The sequence below is a fragment of the Onychomys torridus genome, chromosome 23, assembly GCF_903995425.1.
Source record: "Onychomys torridus chromosome 23, mOncTor1.1, whole genome shotgun sequence".
NCBI classification, from domain to species: Eukaryota; Metazoa; Chordata; class Mammalia; order Rodentia; family Cricetidae; genus Onychomys; species Onychomys torridus.
Window position 1 is genome coordinate 58,926,372 of NC_050465.1, and position 25,730 is coordinate 58,952,101.

At 46.8% G+C, this 25,730-nt stretch overlaps 1 protein-coding gene across 1 annotated transcript; it reads left to right on the forward strand.

Annotated features, from left to right (window-relative positions):
- LOC118572885 (sterol 26-hydroxylase, mitochondrial) lies at nucleotides 1-25,660 on the forward strand. The gene is made up of 9 exons (XM_036172705.1): nucleotides 1-746; nucleotides 18,644-18,834; nucleotides 22,572-22,771; nucleotides 23,356-23,553; nucleotides 23,672-23,844; nucleotides 24,447-24,613; nucleotides 24,806-24,887; nucleotides 24,960-25,172; nucleotides 25,310-25,660. Exons 1-9 carry the CDS (start codon nucleotides 483-485, stop codon nucleotides 25,427-25,429), a joined length of 1,608 nt encoding a protein of 535 aa, XP_036028598.1. The 5' UTR covers nucleotides 1-482; the 3' UTR covers nucleotides 25,430-25,660.
- Nucleotides 25,661-25,730: the final 70 nt, after the last annotated feature.

Sequence of the window (25,730 nt, forward strand, 5' to 3'; positions counted from 1 at the left end):
GCTCTCCCGGCTCCACACTCAGCCTCAGCCTCCCGGGAAACAGCAGCGCGTTCCAGGACCCTCTGAAAAAGCGAGGGACACCAGAGATGGCCCTCTGCGGGCCAAGCCAAGGCGGGTCTTGCTGGGTGGGGCCTGAGGGTCTTGGAAGTTGACCTCTGTGCTCCAGCTCACAGTGAATAGCCTGCCAAGTTCTTGCGAATCCGTGGAGGAGGAGTCCGCAGACGCCAGAGAGCTCCGGGCTTCTTCCTGGGTCACACTTGTCCACGTCTGCCTGCCTCCTTGGTTGGGATCTGGCAACTGGAGAAAGTGGCACTTGTGTGATCGATAGATCCTGATTGGAAAGAATCTGGCTGGCCTTCTATCGGCCCGCCCCCAGGTCACCTCTGCCTTTAAATCCGCCCGGTTCCAAGAGCCCCGGGTTCTGCCTCTGTTTGGGATACCCAGTCTCTGGATCCAAACTCTTGGCTTCGCAGGCACGATCCATGGCTGTGTTGAGCTGCACACGGCTGAGGTGGGCGCTTCTGGGCACGCGTGTGGCGGGCCCTGGCCTCTGCCCACAGGGGGCCCGAGCCAAGGCTGCGATCCCGGCCGTACTCCCGGCAGACGAGAGTGTGGAGGGTCCTGGAGGAGGGCAGGACTCGCGGCGGCGGCTGCGGAGTCTGGAGGACCTTCCGGGACCGGGACCACTTCGCTTTTTATTCCAGCTATTCGTGCGAGGCTATGTGCTGCGCTTGCACGAGCTCCAGGTAACCCGGCAGCGCCATAGCCACCTGGGGCTGGGCACTGGGATGGACAGGCTGGACGTGGGAGAGAAGTGGGCTAACTAGTCAATACGGGAACTTAGCTCTCCGGTGTCTGAGGCTCCAGCCATAAGGGGGTGGGGGGCGTGTGCAAGGTGCAGAGAGAGAACCCTTTGAGCTAAAACAGGCCAGGAGTGTCACCAGCAGTTTGACGGACACACGCTGCGAGGGGAAGGGGTTCTGTTGGGCGAACGGCTCTGAATCTCAATAAATTCAAGGCCAGCCAGTCTACATACCTAATTCCAGGGGAGAGGGGAGAGGGGAGAGGGGAGAGGGGAAGGGAGAGAAGGGAGAGAAAGGGGAGGGGAGAGAGGGAGAGGAGAGAGAGAGAGAGAGAGAGAGAGAGAGAGAGAGAGAGAGAGAGAGAGAGAGAGAGAGAGAGAGAGAGAGAGAGAGAGAGAGAGAGAGAGAGAGAGCGAGCGAGCATAAATCATTCCCTGCAGACCTGATACCTCTAAGCCAAGAAACAAAAGAGATGGAAAGTTCTGGATTGATTTCAGCCTCTAGAAATTGAGAAAACTGAGGAACGCCTACAGGGCTAGAGACTGAAGCTTTCTCAGGGGGATTTGCTCAAGACGCAATTCTAGATGGCTTTCCAAGGAGACTGAGGAAGCAAAACCATGAGTATACGGGTTTTGTTTGTTTTAGTTTTATTAAGACTGTGTTTCCTTATATAGCTTAGGTTGGCTAAAAATCTTTCTTCCTGCCTCAGCCTCCTGAGAGCTGAAATTATGTATGTACACCAGCATGCCCATCTTAGTTAAGGTTTCTATTGCTGTGATCTAACACCATGACCAAAAAGCAAGTTGGGGACGAAAGGTTTTATTTGATGTACACTTTCACATTGCTGTTGATCATCAAAGAAAGTCAGGATGGGAACTCAAACAGGGCAGGATCCCTGTGGTATATTGTGCACCCTAATAAACTTGCCTGAGGATCAGAGGACAGAGCCAGCCACTAGATTAGACATAGAGGTCAGGCTAGTGGTGGCACACACCTTTAATCCCAGAACTTGAGATCTCATGCCTTTGCTTAGGAAGCACACATGCCTTTAATACCAGGAAGTATTATGGCCGGGACAGAGAAAGGTATATAAGACGTGAGGAAACAGGAAATCACTATATTTAGGCTGAGGATTTCGTAGAGGTAAGAACTAGTGGCTAGCTGTTCTGCTTCTCTGATCTTTCAGCTTTCACCCTGATATCTGACTCTGGGTTTGTTTGTTTGTTTTTAATTAAAAGACCCTAAGATTTAAACAACAGATCCCAGAGGCAAGAGCTGATGGAAGCCATGCAAGAGTGCTGCTTACTGACTTGCTCCCCCTGGCTTGTTCAGCCTGCTTTCTTATAGAACCCACATCTACCAACCTAGGGATGGCACCACCCACCCATGGCTGGGTCCTCCCCTAGTATCACTAATTGAGAAAATGCCTTACAGCTGGGTCTCTCAGAGGCATTGCCTCAACTGAGGCTCCTTCCTTTCTGATGACTCTGGCTTGGGTCAAGTTGACACACCAAAGCAGCCAGGACAATGCCCCAGAGATAGATTTTTTTTTTAAAGATTTATTTTTATTTCTGTGTATGTGTTTGAGTGTTCCTGTCTGCCTGTCTGTCATCAGAGGCCAGAAGAGGATCCTGTAGAGCTGGGGTTACAGGTAGTTCATGGGTACTGGGAACAAGACTCAAGCCCTGGGGAGCAGCAAAGGAACTCCCCTTCTGTGCCATCCTCTAGCCCCATGAATGGTCTTTTAAAAGCATGCAGAAGGCTGTAGTTCTAGAACAACTCTAAACAATGATCGGATGAATCTGAGCTGCCCGTGAGAACTTTATCAATCATCTTTGCAGCACATGCTTATGGCTGGTGTGAGTTACCAGGAGTGTTGTACATCCATGAAACCCAGAGACAGCATTATGGAGGAAGGCTGTGTTTCTGTAACTTATTTTGTATCTGTCAGAATTAATTTGTCTTTCAAACTGTCTTTGCAAGGGGAAAAACTCCTGTAGTTGAGTACCCTTTGGGTGTCATTTGCTCCCGAGTCTTAGTCTGTTTGTTTTAACTATAACACAATGCTGAAGAATGAACACATTGTAAAGAAAAAGGTGTGTTTTGTTCACAACTTTGGAAACTGCAAGTCCAAATAGGTGGCTCCATTTAGGTAGCCTCTGATGAAGGTCTTGTTACTGTGTATCATGATGGATGGTGGTGGCGGCACATGCCAGGAGCTTGCTTGTGAGAGAGAGGTCACACAGTAAGAAAAGAAGTGAGTGTGGAAAGAGACCAGGCTTGCTTTTTTATAACAGCCTGTTTTTGTGGGAATTAATTCACTCTTGGGAGTCTAGGGTAGTTATAACCCAAACTAACTTCCTTTAGGGTCCACCTCTTAGAGACCCCAGAACCTTCCAATACTGTTACACTGGGGACCAAGCCTTCAACAAACACACACACACACACACACACACACACACACACACACACACACACACATCTTTGAGGAAGACCACATCCAAACCATAGCATCCCACGCCACTCCCACCTCCAACTTCATGTCCTTCTCACAAGGCAAAATGCACTCCTTTGTGCCAATAGTCCCAACAGTCTTGTTGGAGCACCAAGTCAAGTCTAGTGTTGGATTTGACACTGAAGACAAACCCCTTTCTGCTGTTAGCCAGTAAAGTTAAAAAGCTTCCTGTATCCGAGACAATTCGGAGAGTGAGAGAAGAGGAACCCTGTAAAACTGAGACCCATCAGTGCAGACATGTCCTAACTCCTCCATCCTCTGCACACTGGGTTGGGGATGCTCCCCTAAATCTCCAGCAGCCTTGCCTGCTGGGCTTCTCCATTAGATGTCACCCTGCCTTTCTGGGGTCCTAGGTGTGTCTCTCCTAGGCCTTTCCATGAAGACTCTGTGGTGGCTGTGCCTCTCTGGCAAACGCCTGCCTGACTACCTAGGCTTGGTTTTTGGTTTTTGCTTTAAGTTACAAGTTTTCTTTTTACATTTATTTGTGTGTGAGTACATGTGTATCCATGAGCACGATGCAACACACATCTGGAGGACAGCTATGGCTTTCTCCTCTCCTGTGAGTTCCAGGGACCCAGCTCAGGTCATCAGGCTTTGAGCAAGTGCTACAACTTTCCGGGCTAGATTGCCAGAAGGTTGGCTTCTCCTCCTCTGCCTCTTCTTCCTCTTCCTCCTCCTCCTCCTCCTCCTCCTCCTCCTCTTTCCCCTCTCCTTCTTCCTCTCACCCCTCCTCCCTCCTCCTTCCTCCTCTCCCTCCTCCTCCTTTTGTCTCTAATCTCTCTGAACCACCGTGGTCCCATAGCTACTGTGTTCTGTGTCATCAAACCTAGCACTCCTCACAATCTGCTACCATTTAAGCAGTGACTGGGTGGCTGTGCTGAGAAAGGATCAGCTGAGGGCTGGGCAGGTGGCCCTGGAAAGCAGCCCCCAGGTCTACCCTGTAACCATTCTACCCCAAAACCTCTGGGTCTGAAGTGAGTAGGACAACCTGGATAGTTTGTGGGGCGCCTCCAGTCTCTCTCTCGGTGCCTTGACACATAGTGCCTCTGTTCTTGAGTGCTAATCTCAGCAAGGGGCACTTCAGCTGCCCCGGCCATATCTCTTTTCGTTCTTTAACTTCCATTTCCACATTTTCGCTCCCCCCCCCCCCCAAGCACACAAATCCTTTAAGATGTGCTGGGGAATGAAAGCTGGGCTTTCTGCAGGCTGGGCAAGCACTGTCTTGATGACAAATTCTACCCTTAGGTTATTATCACTGCTCCTGAACCTTACTGCACGTGGTTTAAAACGTATCCAAACAGCTCCTTGCGGATATTGCTTGGAATTGTCTTTCAAATGCCCCAAGTTATCACCCTTAAATCCGGCCTCCCGCAAGCCCTGGGGCATGAATACCATTCAGCTAGACCTGTTGCTGCTTTATAACAAGGTGCACCTTCCTTCTCCTTTGAACTTGTGACCCTGTCAGTGTAGCCTTTACTGTGCATATTCTTAAAACAACAACAACAACAACAATTCTGGTTAGGACTGGTAGCTAGTTTCTAAGAGGACCTACCTCCTTATCTTCTGAGCTTTCACCACAGCTTTCTGGAATGCTTCGTTTACAGCCATATAGACCTTTCCTAGCCTGGTCCTCCAAACTCTTCCAACCTCTACACCTTACCTAGCTCTAAAGCCACTACCACACTCTAGGGCATCATCATGCACCTTGGTAAAAAGTTTCTGTATGCATCTGTTTCATGCTAAAGCAAAGCTTCTGAGGTCAGTGTCTCTAGCCAGCTTGTTCTAGGATCCCCTATCTCCACCCTCCAAGGTTGGCATTATAGGTGGGTCCCCACACCTCAGCATTTATGTATTTATGTGAGATGGGGAGGGCAAGCTCTGGCCCTCACATTTACACAGAAGCTGTCTTAACCACGACCAACAGCCCAGCCCCTAGACTAACTTTTTAACACTATGACATTAGGGTACAGGTTTCCAGCTCATTAACCATTAGGGGAATAAAACCTGCCTACAGCAAGATTCATGGAGTCATAAAAGTAGCCATTTTGTTTGCCTTCAGGTGTCTTGGCTCTGCTGTCTTGCAGAAGTTGTTTGAAAGCCTTGGTGTAACGGAATTGCCCTTCCCTGGGCAGGCAGAGGTTGTTTTGCCCCATGAAGCCTCACCTCTAAAGCCAGGATGGGGGTCCCTCTTACCCAAACCAGGAGGCTGCCACACAAAGGGGAAATCTGAACGGGTATTATGGGCAGCTAGCCGAGCACAGTCTGGTTACACCCTCGTTCATGAGAAAACAAGGGACCCTGGAGGAACAGGGCAAGCAATGCTGTGTAGCACCCACCCGAGAAGCTGAAGATATCAGTATGTCCCAGGCCCTGGGTTCTGCAAAAAAGAAATACATAAAAAACACCCCGGGCTAGGAAGATGGCTTAGTGGATGAGAGTACTTGTTGAACAAGCATGAGGATCTGAGTTCGAATCCCAAACACTTCTGTTAAAAAAAGAGAAAAAAAGAAAGAAGTTGAGCATGGCCACTTTAATCTATTACTCCAGAATTGGGTTGGGGCAGAGAGAGGCGGATCCAAGGAGCTCACTAGCCAGCCAGCCTAGCTGAAATAGGGAACTTCAGATTCAGTAAGAAACCTTGTGTCAGGGAAATAAAATGGAATGTGATAGAGCAGGGCACAATATGTCTTTCTTTAGCACACACACACACACACACACACACACACACACACACACACCACATATGGTAAATACAAAATAAAATAAAATAAAAATTGGAAGCTTCTTTCTCTTTTGTACCACCGAGCTATAGCCCTAGCCCTGCATGCATTTTTTTCTTTCTGATAAAAAATAATACCAAACATCCTGGGAAAAAATGCAATGTGAACATATTTTAAATTTATGTATAGATTTCCTTTTAAAATGCTTATTTAATTATTTTATGTGCATGTATGTGTGCCTCTGTGAGCTTGTGTACACTACAGTGTGGATGCTGGGACTTGAACTCCAGTCTTCTGTTTGTGTGATAAGTGCTCTTAACCATTGATTTATACCTCCAGCCCCAACTTTACATGTAAGTGTCTATTAAATTAAAATCTTTTGAGGTTTTATTTTTATTTTATGTGTACAAGTGTTTGCCTGAATGTATGTCTGGGCACCATGTGCCTACAGTGTCCAAGGGGTCCAGAAGCCGGCATTGGATCCCCTGGTACTGGAGTTCAGATTGTTGTGGGTGCTTGAATTGAATCCAGTTCCTCTGGAAGAGCAGCCAGAGCTCTTAACTGCTGAGCTATTGTTCCAGGCCCTCTACTAAATTCTTATCTTTCAAAAATATTGATCCAGAGCATGATGAGACGCCATCTAAAGTTTGTATCTCTTGTTCTAAACTCCCTGGGTTGAGGTACTCCCTGTGGCCCTCAGTAGCCCCTGCACATGTGTGTCATTTTGTGGATTGGATTTCTCATCATTATCTGTTTAGATGGCTGGAAGACTGGGTTGTAAAAGGAAGGTCTGAGCTTGTGTCTGTCCACCTCTGTCCCCCAAGTTCCGGGCGCTCGCTGGGGTCTGCCTGTCCCCAGGTTCACCATCTGCTTCAGGTCATCCACCCCTTGTCCTTGATTTTGCTGTAGGATTCTGGGGCTTGTCAACAGTACTGTGCATGCTAGTCGACTGAGCTTTCTGCCAGGCTGCCGGGCTGGGCTGCTGTGGGAGTTGAGTCTGGAGATAAGCAGTGTTCATAGTTTCCTGAGTGTGTTACAGCAAAGCTTGGACTGGGTCTCAGATCCCCTGCTATCCTCTTCTTGCTGTATCTCACTGTTCTCTGAGTGGCAAAATCAGTGGGAAGTTCTTCCTGTCCTGATGCCTGCTATGAATCTCTCTAGGACAGTTCCGTCTTCTTGCATAAAGATGGACATTTTTCAGACACCAAAGTAATCACTGCACACTTGCACAAAAATGTCTTCTTGAAGGGATTGTGGCATGGCTGTATAATAAATCTTCTGCCGGGCATGCACCCGGCCCTGGATACATCTCTAGTCCTGAAAATTAGTAATGGCAAAGAGATAAATATAATAAAACATGTGAAATGCCCCTCTACTGGATAATAGATCATATGTACTCATACAGTGTAATTCTGTAAACAGTTGTTGTGAATACAACTGTTTTTGTTTTGTTTTGTTTTGTTTTCCAGGTAGGGTGTTGGTAGCCCCGCTGGCCTGGCCTGAGATCCACTCTGTAACCAAGGCTGGCCTTGAATTCAAAACCCTCCAGCCTTACTTATGGCTGAAGTACTGGGATTACCAGCGTGCACCACCCTGCCCACCTCCAGCTCTCTCATTTTGAGACTGGGTCCCATTGTGTTGCTCAGGCTGATCCTTAACTCCTGATCCCTGCCTCAGCCTCAGTGCTGGGGATCATAGTGGTGCTTAGTCTGCATGTCACTTGGTTCCGTTTCCAACATGAACATCTTCATAAATAAACTGTGCACAATGCCCCTTATCATGAATCCAGCTAGTGCCACTCACTGGCTTGGTTTGGTGTGGCAGGAGCTCATCCAAGCCCAGGTTCAGAGCAAGGGGAGGCGGGAATGCTGTTAATTATTTAGCACCTCCAGTTACTTGGAGATGGGGATTCTGCTTCTGTGAGGGGTTGGGGGTTAAGTCCTGGTAACACTCTGACAGCGCTGAGACAGGCTGTCCCATCTGCACTCCTATGCCTGTGACCCAGAATGAGCCATCTTTCTGACATTTGCCAATCAGATTAGGCAAAGAGCAACCTGTGCCTGTTTACTCTTGTTTATCCAAGTGACTGGTGACTGTCAGCTCTCAAGGCCTGGCTAGCTGACATGGCAATAAGCCTTGGCCTTTGTGAGTATACTTTGGTTGTCAGGGCTATTGGCTGGTTTGAACAGTTTAGGCTTTGCTGAGCCTCCTAAGGGACCCATCCCAAAACCAAACCGGGGCCCTACCCAGGAGATGTCAAAATGCAGCTGTGCTTCCCCACCCCCCCCCCCCCCCCCACCCCCCTTTGGAGTTGGGTGATCTTTTCCAATCTCCTTCCCTTCTTTTCTTCTCCCTCACTCCTTCCTTTGTGCAGGGCTGGGGATCAAGCCCCAGAGCCTCATGCATGCCAAGTTCACACTGTCCCCATTAGCTGCACCCTCAGCCCAGTCACAGATTCACTAGGATAATCACATACTCTGCCATCCAGTCAGCTAACACTCATGGTTTCAGTAGACTCATTGACTCATGTAGCTATCACTCTCGAGAGAAACAGTGTTCTAGTTAGCAGGCAGCCCTCCTTCTGTCATTGGGAATCAGATTAGTGCCTTCCAGACGCCATGCTTATAATTGAGTCAGCAACCTCCAGGACCTGCCTTGGGCCCTCCACTCTGAATACATAAACTAGATCCTGTGCATCTCTGGGATCGATTACCCCACCAGTCCTCTCTGACAAGGACAGACATGTGAAGTCCATATGTGTAAGTCAGCCAAGGCCTGACAGATTCAGCCAGTAAAAACACAAAGAGATACTTTTAGGTTTAGTTTGTTACTTGGTGTGAAAAAAGAATAAGACCAAGATGCTGACTCCCTCAGCTCCTTGCCCCACCCACTCAACACCCAAACGCCAGGCAACCATAAGCTCAGTGTGAATTGCAGGTTAACCTCCAGTCTGAGAAGCCCCTCCAGGACATTCTATTCTGCACCTGCTTGCTTGCTTTCTTCCTTTTCCTCCTCTTCCTCACCATCCTTTTTGTTTGTTTGTCTTGTTTTTTGAGACAGTGTTTCTCTGTGTAGCTCTGGCTGTCCTGGAACTCGCTCTGTAGACCAGGCTGGCCTTGAACTCACAAAGATCTGCCTGCCTCTGCCTCCCAAGTGCTGGAATCAATGGCCTGAGCCACTGTGCCTGGCTTTGCACCTGATTACTAAGATGAATAAGGCAGGAAGTCTCAGGACACCTCAGAACCCAGTGAGATAAGGCCAATCAAAAAGTTGCCTTGGGGTTGGGGATTTAGCTCAGTGGTAGAGTGCTTGCCTAGCAAGCGCAAGGCCCTGGGTTCGACCCTCAGCTCCCAAAACAAAACAAAACAAAACAAAACAAAACAACAAAAAAAAGTTGCTTCATGGTAGCTCCAGCCAGGCTTCTGATTCTGTCCTTTTCCAGAAGGGTTACAGGGTTCCTTAAAAATTCAGAGTCTGAGGTTCAAGATGCTGTTGGCATAGGTATTTACAAAGCTGGCAGGTTGGGGGGGGGGGCATTCTCTAATAATCCTTCCATGGCCTTTTAACCAGAACAGCTAAAAGAAAAAAAGGGGGGGGGGTCCAGAAACAGGTCATTCTCCTCAGATGACCTAACTAATTTTCTTAATAAGAGCTTATATCAAATCCACTCTGGTTGTTTTAGGCAACATCTGACTACAGTGTCGCTATAAAACCATGATCTTGTAAAGCTTAGTCATGCCTGCCTAGAGGACAGATTTGTCCCAGCACTTTTTTGGGGAGTCAAGATGTAGCCAGCACCATGTCTGTCTGTATGCTGTCATGCTTCCAGCCATAATGATAATGGACTGAACCCCTGAACTGTAAACTGCCACCTCAATTAAATGTTTACCTTTATAAGAGTTGCCGTGGTCATGGTGTCTCTTTACAGCAATGGAAATCCTAACTAAGACATAATAGCAACCTAGATTAGATGCAGTATGGACAGGAACTGAAAGAGAGATCATTGTCTCTTCCATGACCCCTGGTCTACCAGACAGGCTCCCAGCATCCTCTAAAGCAGAGTGTTACTCTCCTTCCAGTGTTTGGTCTCCACAGCAGTTACATATCCTTTTTCTTTATGTCTCCACATGTCTACATGTGTCCTGTGTTTGTCTCAAAGTAGCTCCATGGTTTCTTCCCTATATACCTTCTCCCTTCTTAAAACTTTGCCCACTGTCTGATGTGTGGACCACATGAGGACCACATCTTAGGATTTGTCACTTCATGGACATCATCATCATCACCATCATCCTCTTCTGTGGTTGTCCATGATCAGCAAGCAGAGCTAGCCATTCACTTCCTGATCTTTGCTATCTACAAACTCTCATAGTTTCGGTTCCCAAAGTGTAGGCATGGCCTGAAAAGGACTGGAGTGTTTGTCACAGACTGTTCCTGGGCCTCCTTGCCTCCTTGTGCACTACAGTCTCTTGCCTCTGAGCATGAACTGATAGACCTGAGCATGGATTCCTGTGTCCTCAATGATGGTATAGCCAGGAGGCTATATAGTCTGATCAACTAACTCATCCTCTTGTGTTAGCCCCAAGACAACTTTTGCCATAGGGATCTGTGTATATCACTGATAGGAAGCATGAGCCTTGTGTAACTGTGACACTGTTGTGATGTTCATCCCAGAAGTGGCTGCGACTTGCTCATGATGTCATCCTGCTGCTAGACATCGGCCTACGCTGCCAGGAATCAGATTCGATAAGCTGTATTGTTGTAGGTTTTTCCTGGGACCGTTGCCATGGATTCACCCACTAAAGACAGCACACATTTTTGTAGGGAGGGAGGATTCAAGACAGGGTTTCTCTATGTAGCCCTGACTGCCTTAGATCTCACTCTGTAGACCAGGCTGTCCTCGAACTCAGAGATCTGCCTGCCTCTGCCTCCTGAGTGTATCACTGTCTGCTGTACAGTATACTTTTGCTCCCTCGTGCCTTCTCTCTCTGGCTTGCTATGTAGCCCAAGCTGGCCTCCGACTCCTGGTCTTTGGGCCTCAACCTTCTGAGTGCTGGGCTCACAGAGGCGAGCCATAGCATTTGGCAGGTAATTATCTCTCAAATGGAGCATCCTGGATGATAATGTCAAGCAAGTTTCAGGTCCACAACTAAAGAGGGCCATTGCCTGTTGACTATGTTTTTTTGATGGTAACTCCTGCCTAAAGAGTGGAGAGTCCCTGACACAGATGGTGTCTGTGGCTGACGGATGAGAGTCTCTTCTTAGCATGGTGTCTTCCCTTCCTCTGGCATCTTTTTGTTTTTGTTTTGTCGTTGTTGTTGTTTTTGGTTTTTCAAGACAGAATTTCTCTGTGTAGTCTGGGCTGTCCTGGTACTCACTTGGTAGATCAGGCTGGCCTCGAACTCACAGAGATGGATACCCACCTGCCTCTGCCTCCTGAGTGCTGGGATTGAAGGTGTGTACCACCACCGGGTGGCTTTTTTTTTTCTCCTGTGACTTTTTTTTTTAATGATTTGTTTGTTTTTATTTCATGTACATTGGTTTGCCTATATGAGGGTGTTGGATCCCCTGGAACTGGTGTTACAGACAGTTGTGAGCTGCCACATGGGTGCTGGGAATTGAACCTAGGTCCTCTGGAAGAGCAGCCAGTGCTCTTAACCACTGAGCCATCTCCCAGCCCCCCCTTTTTTTCAGTTTTTAACTTAGAAGTTACTTAGATGTTTTATACCTGTTACCAGCTTTCATGTAATTTTAGGACCTAAGGTGTGTGAAAAGCTGATTTATCAATGTTTATGTAACTGATTTAAGCTGTTATGTCTAGATTCACTATGTAAACTGAGCTGTGAGAGGTTTCCTTGCTGAAGACTAGCTTTTAAGTTAACTCCGCTACACAGGATGCAGGAAACAGAGTGTTAAGCATCATTTGCATATTTATTCTTAGGTCACGCGTAGACCTCTGTGACCTAAAATAACATGAGAAAGTTGTGTGTCTACCATGTATTTAGTGCTGATGGCTTTGGGGACGCGTTTTCATGAAGCCAACAGTATTAGTCTTGTTTATTAAAGAGTTACAGCAGAGATCATTTTGTTTTAGGCCGGGGTTATAGTTTTATGACTTTGGGTCAAGCCCTGATGCTGTGAGTGTCTAGCAGAGATAAATAGAACCTTCCATCTGGGACACAGAAGTATGCTAATGACTCTGGAGTCATTTTTAGTTTATCAATCCATTTAGGCCAACTTGTTTATTGAAAATTTATTTTTAGCTGGACGGCAGTGGCGCACAGCTTTAATCCCAGCATTCGGGAGGCAGAGCTAGGTGGATCTCTGTGAGTTTGAGGCCAGCATGGGCTACAAAGCGAGTTCCAGGATAGGCTCCAAAGCTTCAGAAAACCCTGTTTTGAAAAACCAGAAAAAAAAATTATTGTTCATGTGAACACAAGGCATTTGGTTTAATTCAATTTTTAGTTTATGTGTTCTCTATATACTAATCTGAAAAGAATTCATTAGAAGGTGTTACATGTATATAGACACAACATTTAATATGTACACGAAAGTAACACATGTAAACACATACGTAAGATCTTTTGCTTGTAGTGGTGAAATAAAGTAATACAGTAATATAAATTTTCAAGTTTATAAGAAGACTTATTTTCTTGAGACAAGGCCTAGGTTGGTCTCAAATTTGTAATCCTCCTGCCTTAGCCTCTGGAATGCTGAGATTACCGGTATCCCTGAACACCATTTTTATGTGAATCAGTGTTAGCGTAAACCAGTTCTAAAGGGGATGGGGAGAGGATGAGCCACAGCCTGTGACCTTTGGTTTTGCATCTGTGTTGTACTTATCATACATTTTTAAGATTTGTCCAAGTTGAGACTTGAGTCCTTTGTTTCATGACTGAACACTACCCCATTGTATGCATATTGCTTGGTTATCTGTTATCTCTTGGTGGGTGTCTGGGCTGCCCTACCATTTGCTGTTACGTTTCTGTCAACACTGTGGACAAGTCTGTGTGATGTGTTTTCATTTCTTGGGTACATGGGCCTGGAATTTCCACGGGGTACTCCCTGTTTGTATTTTCCACTAGCGATAGGTGAGGAGGATTCCAATTTGTCCTTCATCAATGCTTATTTTCTGTTTGCTTGTTTGTTGAAGTCTTCAAGCTGTCCTACTGGGCATGAAATGATATATTGTAACTTTGATTTGGAGTGTGTGTGTGTGTGTGTGTGTGTGTGTGTGTGTGTGTGTATGAGGGCACGCATGTAACATGGTGCACACATGTAGGTCAGAGGACAGACCTTTTTCAAAAAAGCAAAACAACAACCACAACAACAGTAAAAAGACACCTATAAAATAATTAGGAAGTAATTTGGGGGCCTATGTAATTCACTTCTCTCAGACATCCTGCGATGTGGACTCCACACTCAGGTGTGCTCTCCAGTGTTTATTGGTTTACCTGTGCCCAGGATGGGGCTGGAGTTCCACCAGGTGAGGACTGGCTGTCTCATTCATCCTAATGACGTGTTAGCTCAGCAAAGCTCTGAGGCAGCACCCTGTGAGAGCTCTGGAACTGGCCGGCTGGCTGGCTCAGGTTACCTCCGAATGTTCGGCACACCGGGCAACACATGTCTCTCAGCAAGTCTCCTGATGTCTTTCTAAAATAAGTCCTTACATAAGGAGGTCCTTGTTAAGTGCCACCAAGTAAACTGACAGAGAAAAGTCTAAAGGAAAAAGGGAGAAATTGAAACCTCGGCCCTGATAGCCAGGAAACCCCAGGAGCTCTGGGTTGCAGGGAAGGCACTCATGCCCGGCTCAGTGGCTATTTATTTAGTCTTTTTTTTTTTTTCCAAAAATGTTTATTATTTTATGTGTACGGGTGTCTTGCCTACATACATGTCTGTGCATCATGAGCATGCCTGGTGCCTATGGAAGCTAGAACAGGGGCATCAGCTCCCTTGTAGCTGGGCTTACAGGTAATTGTGAGCCACCACGTGGGAGCTAAGAATCTATCCTGGGTCCTCTGAAGAGATGACTCTTACTACTGAGCCATCTCTTCAGCCCCCTTACCAAGTCTTATAAAAATGATTTTTTTTTCCTGATTCCAAGATTGTGGTAGAACATTTGGAAAATAAATCACAGTCTTAAGAAGGAAGTAAATTTATCTACAAAGCACTATTTGTCACTGCAGAAGGTCACCTCCACCCACATTGTAATAAAAATGTTACATTGACAATTTTTTTCTTTTTTGTTATGTGGCCCAGGCTGGGCTTGAACCTGTAACCTTGCCTCTGCCTCCCAAGTGCTAGGAATACAGGCACGTGCCACACACCTAACTCCAGTTTTAGTGGTCTGTGTCCTTGTCCTCTCTCCCTGACTCCTAGAGACCAAACTGTGGGCCTCGAGTGTGCCAGGCAAGAGCTCACCGCTCTTCTGCTACATCTCCAGACTTTCACTCGTGTTTTTAATGGAAACTTTAAGAAAAATAAACAAAATCCATTTTCAGGATTTTAGAATTTTAGGAGTAACTGTATGAATGCAGGGGTTCAACAGGTTTCTCTGCCTTCTAGAATTGTCTGGCCAATAGTTAGTGGCTTATGTTTCAGAAAATATTGTTTCCTTTTTTTTTTTTTCCTCTTAAATTAAAAAAATTAGACATTTCCGTAGTGGAAGACTTAAAACAACACACCAGGCTACATGCACACACCAGGCTACATGCATCGAGCGGTCTTATTCCCTGCGGTGTTTTGAATGAAAAATGCACCCCAAAGTCTAGGACGTGTGAACTCTTGATATCCAGTTTGTGGTGCAGTTTGGGGAGTTGTAAGGTGGTAGGGCTTTGCTGGAGGAAGTCTATCGCTGGGGGAGTGCTTTGAGTGCTCAAGGCCCTCACCCTGCTCTGTCTGCTTGGACTTGTGGTTCAAGGTGTGGGCTCTCAGTTTCCTGCTCTTGCCACTGTGCCCCACCCCTCCCCCTAGCAATGATGGACTCTTACCCCTCTGGAACCATAAGCCCAATTAGATACTTCTTCTGTAAGTTGCCTTGGTCATGATGCTTTGTCACAGCGACAGCAGAGTAACTAGTACACTCGCTCCTGTTCCCCTCTGCCCTGGGTAATCATTCTTGTGTCTGAAGTAGCCATTTAGTATTTCTTAATGAAAATGAATATTTATTTAGCCTCATTCCCTGCTTCTTTCCTTCGTGTGTGTGTGTGTGTGTGTGTGTGTGTGTGTGTGTGTGTGTGTATGGTATGCATGCATATGTGTGTGTGGTATGTTTGTGTGTGTGTGTGTGTGTGTGTGTGTGTGTGTGTGTGTATGTGCTCCCATGTATGTGCAGATGCATGTACATGTGCACACAGATGCATAAGCAGGCCCAAAGTTGATGTTGGGAATCTTTCTTATTCGTTCTTCCAACTTATTCTTTGAGGCAGGGCCTCAGTCAAACCCAGAGCTCACCAGTATAGCTTGCTCCAGGGACCCCTTTGTTTACCTCCAGTCTATGCTGCCATGCCCACCTGATTTATGTAGTTTGTGGGTATCCAAACTCTAGTCCTTTGCGAGGGCTTTAACCACTGAGCCATCTCCCCAGCCCTAGCCCTGCTTCCTTAGGCAGAGGTTGCACATTCTTTTTTGACAGTCTACTTTGGGTATCTTTTTTAAAAATTTTTATTTATTTGTTTAGTTTAAAGATTTATTTATTTATTATGTACACAGAAGAGGGTGCCAGATCTCATTACAGATGGTTGTGAGCCACCATGTAGGTGCTGGGAATTGAACTCAGGACCTCTGGAAGAGCAGTCGGTGCTCTTAACCTCTGAGCCACCTTTCCAGCCCTACTTTGGGTATCTTTCTGTGGTAGTACAGTAGGGCCACTTCATGCTCTTTTTAGTGGCTATTGTATTCCATTCTGTGCATATCCTGTGCCCTGTTTGTAAACTTGTAGTGATTTTTAGAAATATCAACAATTGTCCTCCAAAATAGGGATGAGCCATTTGAGACCCCCACCAGTCAGAAGTGTACATTCTGACTTTCCTGAGGGGAAATAGGAGTCGTCACTGTGGTTGAACAATTCAAGGATCCTACCACACCCATGGTGGCCATGTCCCTGGGAGGTAGAAGTGTGGAACAAATAGATGTGGGGGTCTTGTCAAGGCTGGCTTCTAAACAGTGGGCAGCCTTGTTAACTCAGGGTAGATTCTGGACAACTGGTTTGGGAGCAATTATGTTGTAGTGGGCCCAAGAGAACCAGGAAGATTGACATTTTTCTGGACTGTATATAGATCAGGTAGTGTTTCCTTCTGTAACCTCAGAGATGAGTCTCTTCTCTGTAATCTGTTTGTTTCACAGAAACCCTCTGGCCTAAATTTCTGTAGCAAGAGCTGACTCAGAGTCTCTGGTCTCCAGCAACAATTGGGAAGAGGAAGTGACTAGAAAACCACAGGGTTTTATTTATTTCACGATGTTGGTGTAACTTAGCTAGTAAATTCTGTTTTACATTTGCAGGTTCCTCTTAAGCTTTTCCCCACTTTCTTTTCTGTCTCATTTCAGCAGCCATCAGTACACTGTAGCAGCCAGGGCTTTGCTCAAGGTAATTGAGCCTTGAACCACTGAATGATGCTCATAGCCCTTAGCAATGGCAATTTCTCAGATGCTAAGAGTATCAGTTAGCAAGTGCCTTAGAAAGTCTAGGATGTGTCTCTGTGCAGGATCCAGCCAGGGTCTTGTGAGTGGTAGGCATGATCTCTGTCTTTGAGCTACACCCATAGTCCTTAGAAAAGGCTTAGGAATTACATGACACACTAATTACTTTTATTGTTGTAGCTTTAAAAACAACAGACAAGCCAGGGCAGTGGTGGAGGCGCACAGCTTTAATCCCAGCACTCGGGAGGCAGAGCCAGGTGGATCTCTGTGAGTTTGAGGCCAGCCTGGGCTACAGAGTGAGTTCCAGGAAAGACACAAAGCTACACAGGGAAACCCTGTCTCGAAAAACAACAAAAACCAAACAAACAAAAAAACCCCAGACAAACAAAACATAGTCTACTTCATATTTGACCCCGCATTTCTCATCTCAAGTTATGCTCTTTTTTTTTGTTGTTGTTGTTTGTTTTCCGAGACAGGGTTTCTCTGTGTAGCTTTGCGCCTTTCCTGGAACTCGCTTTGGAGACCAGGCTGGCCTCGAACTCACAAAGATCTGCCTGCCTCTGCCTCCTGAGTGCTGGGATTAAAGGCCTGCACCACCAACTCCCGGCTTAGAATTCTTAATTGTGTTTTTTTTTTCTTTCTCTTGGTAATTATATTTGTCTTCAACTCAATGAGGCTACAAGCTACAGTAGATTTATTTCTTTATCTTTAATGTTTTCTACTTATCTAAAAATTTTAAAAAATTATGACATTTATTTATATGTTGTGTGTGTGCATAGTGTGGTGTGCTCATGTTTCTGTGTGTGTGTGAGTGAGTGTGTGTGTGTGTGTGTGTGTGTGTGTGTGTGTGTATGGTATGCATGCATATGTGTGTGTGGTATGTTTGTGTGTGTGTGTGTGTGTGTGTGTGTGTGTGTGTGTGTGTGTGTGTGTGTGTGTGTGTGTGCGTGTATATGTGTGTGTGGTATGTTTGTGTGTGTGTGTGTGTGTGTGTGTGTGTGTGTGTGTGTGTGTGTGTGTGTGTGTGTGTGTGTGTGTGTGTGTGTGTGTGTGTGTGTATGTGTGTGTGTGGTATGTTTGTGTGTGTGTGTGTGTGTGTGTGTGTGTGTGTGTGTGTGTGTGTGTGTGTGTGTGTGTGTGTGTGTGTGTGTGTGTGTGTGTGTGTGTGTGTGTGTGTGTGTGTGTGTGTGTGTGTGTGTGTGTGTGTGTGTAGGTCAGAGGACAACTTGCAGAAGTTAGTTCTCCTACTATGTGGGTACCAGCCATCAAACTCAGGTCATGACCTGATGGCAAGCACCTTAACCACTGAGCCATCACACTGGCCTATTTATCTTATTTGTCTAAGTTGGTATGCACAGTGATGGGTTTTATTATGCCACTTTCATACATAATATGTCATTGTACCTTTTTGCTAGTCGATTTAAATGCTAAGAAGGAACTTTAGGCCCATTCGGATTCCTTAAAACAAATATCTGCACCTACCAGGCGGTGGTGGTGCACCCCTTTAATTCTAGCACTCAGGAGGAATAGCCAGGTGGATCTCTGTGAGTTCAAGGTCAGCCTAGTCTACAGGGCGAGATCCAGGACAGGCTCCAAAACTACACGGAGAAACTCTGTCCTGAAAAACCGAAAAAAAAAAAAAAATTCCAAAACAAACTGCACCTAATCTGGAAGAGCCCTCACCTCCAGTTTCCCATATGTCCATATTCCTCCACAGGCCTCAGAGCCTCCCACCCCTGGCAGGTGACGTCGGCCGCCTCATCAGCCTGACTCTTTGTAAGCCCGCTTTTCCTGTCTCTGTCTGCAGAGCCACCGACGGCCGGCCACTGTACCTTCCTCTTTCTTGCACAATGCACTTCGGTACCGCCCACTGGTTCTGGTGTGGCCACCAGACCCTCTCCTACTCCATCTGTCCTTCCAGAAATGTCATTCCACCTTTCCAGTTATTCCATTTTGGTTAACACCCACAGACAAAGAACAAGGCCAAGTATGGCCCAATGTGGACAACCTCCTTCGGGGCTCAGACCAATGTGAATCTGGCCAGTGCCTCCCTCTTGGAACAAGTGATGCGTCAGGAGGGCAAGTACCCCATAAGAGACCACATGGAACAGTGGAAGGAGCACCGAGACCACAAGGGCTTCTCCTACGGGATCTTTGTCACGTGAGCCGGGTTTAAAGGGACGGGCGGCGGGGGGGTGGGGGGGGGGGTGGGGGGGTGGGGGGCCTGGCCACAGAGGGCCAGGTGGAAGGAGAGCAGGCCTGGGTAGCTGGTCAGATGCAGGGCAGAGTGGACATTCCTGTATTCCCTGAGCCTGCTGCTTGTCTAGAAAGCAGTCACTGGGGGTGGGCTGAAACCCAGGGACCAGCCACTGTCTTTACTACTGATGCACTGTGTCATTTTGGACAAGCCCATCATTTTCTTTTTCTCGTTTTTGTGTTTCAGACCTGCCTGTAATATGGGGTGTTTGAACTAAAACCCCAGCAAGATTTGTTCGTGGTAGTAGGGATTGAACCTGAGGCCCCATACCTGCTAGATACGGTTCAACCTCTCAACCACTAAGCTACCTCCCCAGGCCCTGTGTAATTTTTAAGTTTTGAAGCATGGTCTCTATCCTGAAATTGTCATGAATATCTTGAGATTACAGGCCAGAACCAGTTTTTTTTTTTTTCCCCAGATCCATTTTTCTGTATTATGGTTGAAAATACGTCGGTTTGTAGTTCAGAAAGTATCATCATTTAGTTGTGAGGGCTCTGTTTAATTTCATAAAATATGTCTCTGAGTGTATTGTATCACACACAAATCATGGGCTATAAGCTTCCTGGATGCATTCCACATACATGGAGATAGAGAGAGATTTCTGTTGTGCCTAGAAAGGTTATGATTATTCTGGCAGAGACATTTGAAGGATGCACTGTTATTTACTTATGAGGTCATTGAAGTAGGCGATGGAATTCCTGGTGGATACAGGTTGTAATTGTTCAGATGTCTCTTAGCTGTGTCAGCAGGACTCCAAAAATAGTAAGTGGCTTTTCCCATGATGCTTTAGTACAGCTACCACACTGATCATACCTATGTATTTTGACAATGCCGGACACCAGGCTGTGGTCTCAATTTACCCTGGAGTGGATAGTGTTACTATCCCCACTTTACAGACGAAGACAGAAGCCAAGGAAGGTTTTACATCACGTGACACCCCTAGCCAGTAATGAAGTAGATCTCCTGGATTCTCCAGGAATTATATATATATAGCCTTAATATTTTGGAAAGAAAATGACCTGGTCATAGGTTCACTGTAACTGTCTCTGATGTCCATAGATTCAGTCTCTGGGGTATCCTTTCTTGTTTCTGTCTCCTTTAGAGGTGAACAGTTTCATAACTAAGATAATAATTCTTAGGATCTTTGTTCCAAGTTCTGAAACTAGAGAATGATGTTTAAGATCTCTTTAACCTCCCTGACCCGGTGAGCTAGAGTGAGATCTGACTCGGCAGCTCAGCTGAACACGATGGAGGGCCCTTGGGGGATCTAGTTATGTTTTTTACCCTAAAGCCGGTTTTCTACGTGCGTCGCTGCTATTCCTTCAAGGGCTACCTTGTGCTTGGTGTGTATGTAGCACATGCTTCCAATCCCAGGACTCAGGAAGTAAGGCAGGAGGAACAGGAATTCAAGGGCAGCCTGGGCTGCATAAGGCCCTGTCTCAAACAAACACCAAATAATCAATAAATAAAAGCTATTTTTCGGAGCTATGCTACTTGTTTTTCCTGCCATGTTTTAACAGATTTGTCTTTAGAATCTTATTTTACAAGGCAGCCCTCTACCCAAGGAACTGCTTCTGACTGGGCCGCCATTAAAGGTCGGCATGTCTAGTGTCTTGAAAAAGCCTTAACAACCTGATGGGTCTGTTTTGATTGTCATTCCGCCACCCCCATACTCTTAGTTTATTTTAGTGACAGGCTTCCTCAAACACAGACAAAGCTCCTGGGAGTTAGGGGTTGAGGCTTATTTCAAATTTTTTAATTTCTTTCTCTTTTTAAAGATTTAAATTATTTATTTATTTTTTATTTTTCAAGACAGGGTTTCTCTGTGTAGCTTTGGAGCCTGTCCTGGAACTCACTCGGTAGCCCAGGCTGTCCTCAAACTCACAGAGATCCGGCTGGCTCTGCTTCCTGAGTGCTGGGATTAAAGGCGTGCGCCACCATCGCCTGGCTTTTTTTTGTTTTTCGAGACAGGGTTTCTCTGAAAAATTTTTATGTGTATTTTGTATTTTGCCTTCATGTACATCTGAGCATCATATTCTTGCAGTACTTGCAGATGCCAGTGGAAACCCTGGAACTGGAGTTACAGATGGTTGTGAGCCACCACCGTGTGCCTGCTGGGAATTGAACCTCTGGAAGAGCAGCCCGTGCTCTTAACCTCTGAGCCAGCTCGTCAGTCCATTTATTTTTCTCTTTAAAACTTAATTGTTTTGAAATTCTTGATAGCAACACTGTTTTGTTGTTGTTTGCTCCTTTGTTTGAGACAAGATCTCATGTAGTCGGGGCTGGTTTCAAACTCATTATTCTGCCAAGACTGACTTCAGACACCTTGATTCTCCTGCCTCAATGACCCGAGTTCTGGGATTACAAGTATGTACCATGATGCCTGGCTAATAGTAATCATTGTCATCAAGTGAAATTTCCGATTTTCAGTAATGGAGTGCTAAGTGTCCCCTCGGTCCCCTTCTGTTCTCCTAAGCCATCAGTGCTGATAACTGAGTCTTCTCTCCCACTTTACCAGAAGTGTGCAAACACACACAACAACTCTTCCTTGTTGCACAAGACCACATTGTGTCTGTGGCTCTGCAGCTGGCTTTTAGGAAATGGATTTGATCTAGCTTGCATAGGGAAGGGTGTGGGTTTGGGAGTTAGTTGGGTGTGGGCCTGTCCTTAAACGTGTCTTTGGAACATGTCTACTACCCAGTTGGGCCTCCCTGTAAACCAGGGCAGACATCTAAGCATCTACTCTGCAGTTATAGAACACGGACATGGAGCTTCAGTTTTATGGGTCTCCTGCCCCCCTGAACCAAGGAGAGCATAGATGCTTAAAACCCTGGCAGCAGGGGAACCCCAACTTGCTCCTATTTTATTCTTCAACCTCCTCACAGAAGGTCTGGGTGAATCTCTCACTATTTCACATACAGAAAAAGAAGATTCCAGAGTTACATAATTCAAAGACAGTCACAGTCAATATTTACTAAACACCGTGTGCCAAGCATTCACCTGAGCACTTGAACAACCTTGTTATAACATGCTTTGGATCCTTCTCCACATACAGAGGTAAAACCCAAGCACATGGGCATTAAGCCTATTTTCTGAGGTAGCTCAGCCAGTCATCTATAAACCTGTGATGTTTGTTGGTTTGTTTTTATTTGGAGACAGGGTCTTATTTTGTAGCCCAGGTTGGCCTACAGCTTAGGATAGCTCAGCCAACATAGGGAATTTGGGTATGTACCACCAGCCTTTGTTAGACCTATCATTTGATCCTAGGTAGTTGTTCTAGAAGACCACTGTACCCATTTACGTAGTGCTGTGGTGGGACTCTGAGGTTTTGTGGTTCATTCTGTCTTCCTTTTTAAAAATCCACTCACCACAGACAGGGTCTCATGGAGTCCAGGCAGCATCACAAACACTTTTTCATAAACAGTTCTCTCAAACTTCTGATCTTCCCGGCTCCATCTTCCAAACACTGTGATCAGATGTATGGAGCCACGCTGGGCAGTTTTGTGGTCCTTAGATGATCTCAATTATATTTGGTGATCGCCTAATTCTAAATTCCAGGAGTCTGAGGTTCCCTCGACTCTCTGGTAGTGGATGGGAGGTAGCATTTATTCAAATCCCGTGCTGTTCTCGGCCTTCCCCAGACAAGGACAGCAGTGGCACCATCTCCGGCAGGCTTTGAACAAGCGGCTGCTGAAGCCGGCCGAGGCTGCGCTCTACACAGATGCTTTCAATGAGGTGATTGATGACTTCGTAACCCGCCTAGACCAAGTGCGGGCACAAAGTGCATCAGGGGATCAGGTGCCAGACATTGCTAATCTTCTTTACAACTTTGCCTTGGAAGGTATGTAGCTCACAGTCAGGACAAATCTCTCTCACCTGCCAGTCCCACAGCCACTCAGACCCAACCAAGTAAACATACAGAGACTTATATTGCTTACAAACTGTATGGCCGTGGCAGGCTTCTTGTTATCTACTTCTATCTTTTTTTTTTCAGAGCTGAAGACTGAACCCAGGGCCTTGAGCTTGCTAGGCAAACACCCTACCACTGAGCTAAATCCCCAACCCCTACGTCTTCTATATTAAATTAACCCATTTTTATTAATCTATAATTTGCCATGTGGCTTGTGGCTTATCAGTACCTTACATCTCACTTGTCATAGTGGCGACTGGCAGTGTCTCTTTTCCCCAGCCTTCCACTTCCCAGAATTCTCCTCTCTCCTTGTCCTGCCTATACTTCCTGCCTGGCTACTGGCCAATCAGTGTTTTATTTATTAACCAATCAGAGCAACACATTTAACATACAGAATATCCCACAGCAAAGGTACCCTTGCTGGGAGAGGCTGGGGGTAGGAATAGGCCTTAATGGGGATCCTGGATTCTCAGTCCTCTGGCTCTGCCGGCTATGACAGCCTCTCTACTTCTCAGCCATCTGCTATATCCTGTTTGAGAAGAGGATTGGCTGCCTGGAGCCCTCCATCCCTGAGGACACTGCCACCTTCATCAGATCTGTTGGGCTCATGTTCCAGAGCTCACTCTACGTCACCTTCCTTCCCAAGTGGTCTCGTCCTCTGCTGCCCTTTTGGAAGCGGTACCTGAATGGCTGGGATAACATTTTTTCCTTTGGTGAGGTGTCCCAATCTGGAGCCAGGGGAGGATGCTGGCCTTTCCCATGACTTCCTTACACTACTTGCTTTTAAGGTGGTTTAAACTCACCCTCCTCTGTTTCCCATGGCCCCTGCAGGGAAGAAGCTGATTGACATGAAAGTTAAGGATATAGAAGCCCAGCTACAGGCAGCTGGGCCAGATGGCATCCAGGTATCCGGCTACCTGCACTTCCTGCTGACCAATGAATTGATCAGTCCTGAGGAGGCCGTGGGCACCTTTCCTGAGCTGCTCTTGGCTGGCGTGGACACGGTACATTTGAAAGGCTGATGGAGACCTGGGACTCCCTGATTTTTATCCTGTACTGTTCCCACTCCACCTTCCGACACACCTTCACCTCTCATCCTAGCTTCTTCTGTATCACTGTGGTTGTTTGCTCAGTTGAGGGCAATTCCCGGTGAGGGGAATTCCATTAGTGTCTGGCCCCCCAGATCTCTTTCTGTGTCTCTCTCTGTCTGTCCATCTGTCTCTCTCTCCTTCCCTCTGACAGCCGGGAGAGTCCACCCCACAGGACTCCAATTCTCTTGCTGTAATTCAGGTAGAGAATTGGAAACTTGTCCACAAGCGCCCTCTGTACTCAGGGGACTCATTTCTAGCATTTTTTGTGGCATACACTTTCCTTGTTATAATCCCCTCTGTGGTTGAAATGCAACTTTCCACCACATTGCTCCTTATTCAACCTGTGGGTTCATGTTGAGCATAGAGATGTCCAGGGAACCTCATCTCTTTTTCTTGTCATCCTGGCAGTAAGCCAGCTTTCCTGTATCCACTCACATGCCCTCCCACCACTTAGCTAGCCTCTCCCCTAGAAATTACCCCCTTACTTCATCTTCGTCCCCCATTCTATCTCCTAGACATCCAACACATTGACATGGGCCCTGTATCACCTTTCCAAGAGCCCAGAGATCCAGGAGGCCTTGCACAAGGATGTGGTGGGTGTGGTGCCCTTCGGGACGGTGCCCCAGCACAAGGACTTAGCCAACATTCCCCTGCTCAAAGCTGTGATTAAGGAGACCCTGCGGTAGGACATGATGCCATGTGCATAGGGTCTATATAGGGGTTATAGTCAGGCAGGAATGGAAAGTGGGGACTGCCCAAGACTGGAGGCTAGCGACAAGAGTCATGTGGGAAGAGAGCACTGGAAAGCCAGGGATGCATGGGATGCCCCTTCACCCAATCTGCAAGCAGAGCTTAGACTTCCTTTTCCCTGCAGCCTCTACCCTGTGGTCCCCACAAACTCCCGGATCATCATAGAAAAGGAGACGGAAATTGATGGCTTCCTCTTCCCCAAGAACGTGAGTTGGGCTAGAGCACCCAGGTGCCCAGGAGTGTCTGCCACCCTTGCTCATGCCTTTCATCCTCCATAGACCCAGTTTATATTATGCCACTATGTGGTGTCTCGGGATCCCAGTGTCTTTTCTGAGCCCGAGAGCTTCCAGCCTCACCGATGGCTGAGGAAGAAAGAGACGGAAAACTCCAAGATCCAGCACCCATTCGGCTCTGTGCCCTTTGGCTATGGGGTTCGGTCCTGCCTGGGCCGAAGGATCGCAGAACTGGAGATGCAGCTCCTGTTGTCAAGGGTGAGCAGGGATGTGGGGAGGCTTGTGTGGGTCAGGCAAGATGGAGGAATGCAGGGTGAGGAGAGGCCAGGGAGGTCCAGGAGAGAACAGGAACAGGAGATAAAGACTCCAGTGGCCCCGCCCTCTCTCCCTGCCAGCTGATCCAACAGTATGAGGTGGTTCTGGCTCCTGGGATGGGGGAAGTGAAGTCTGTGGCCCGTATTGTCCTGGTTCCCAGCGAGAAGGTGAGCCTGCACTTTCTGAAGAGACAATGCTGAGCTGGGCTCCTGCCTTCATGGGGCTTGTCCAGACGCTCTGGCACAGCAGTCCCTGGCCAGTTCACATCACATGACAGGATGCATGATTTGACAGGGAAGCTCTATGCCCTTCCCATAGACCCCAAATGTCTGGCGCAATCTTTATTGAACACCACTCACTCAAGACAGTAGAGCATCTCCTATCACATGGCAATCCTTGGGTACAAATGAAAATAAAATTTTGAATTCACATTTGGAGAGATTCTTTGTTTCTGTTTTTTCCTCACTCAGCATGTGACTGACCCTCTTTTGTGGGGAATGC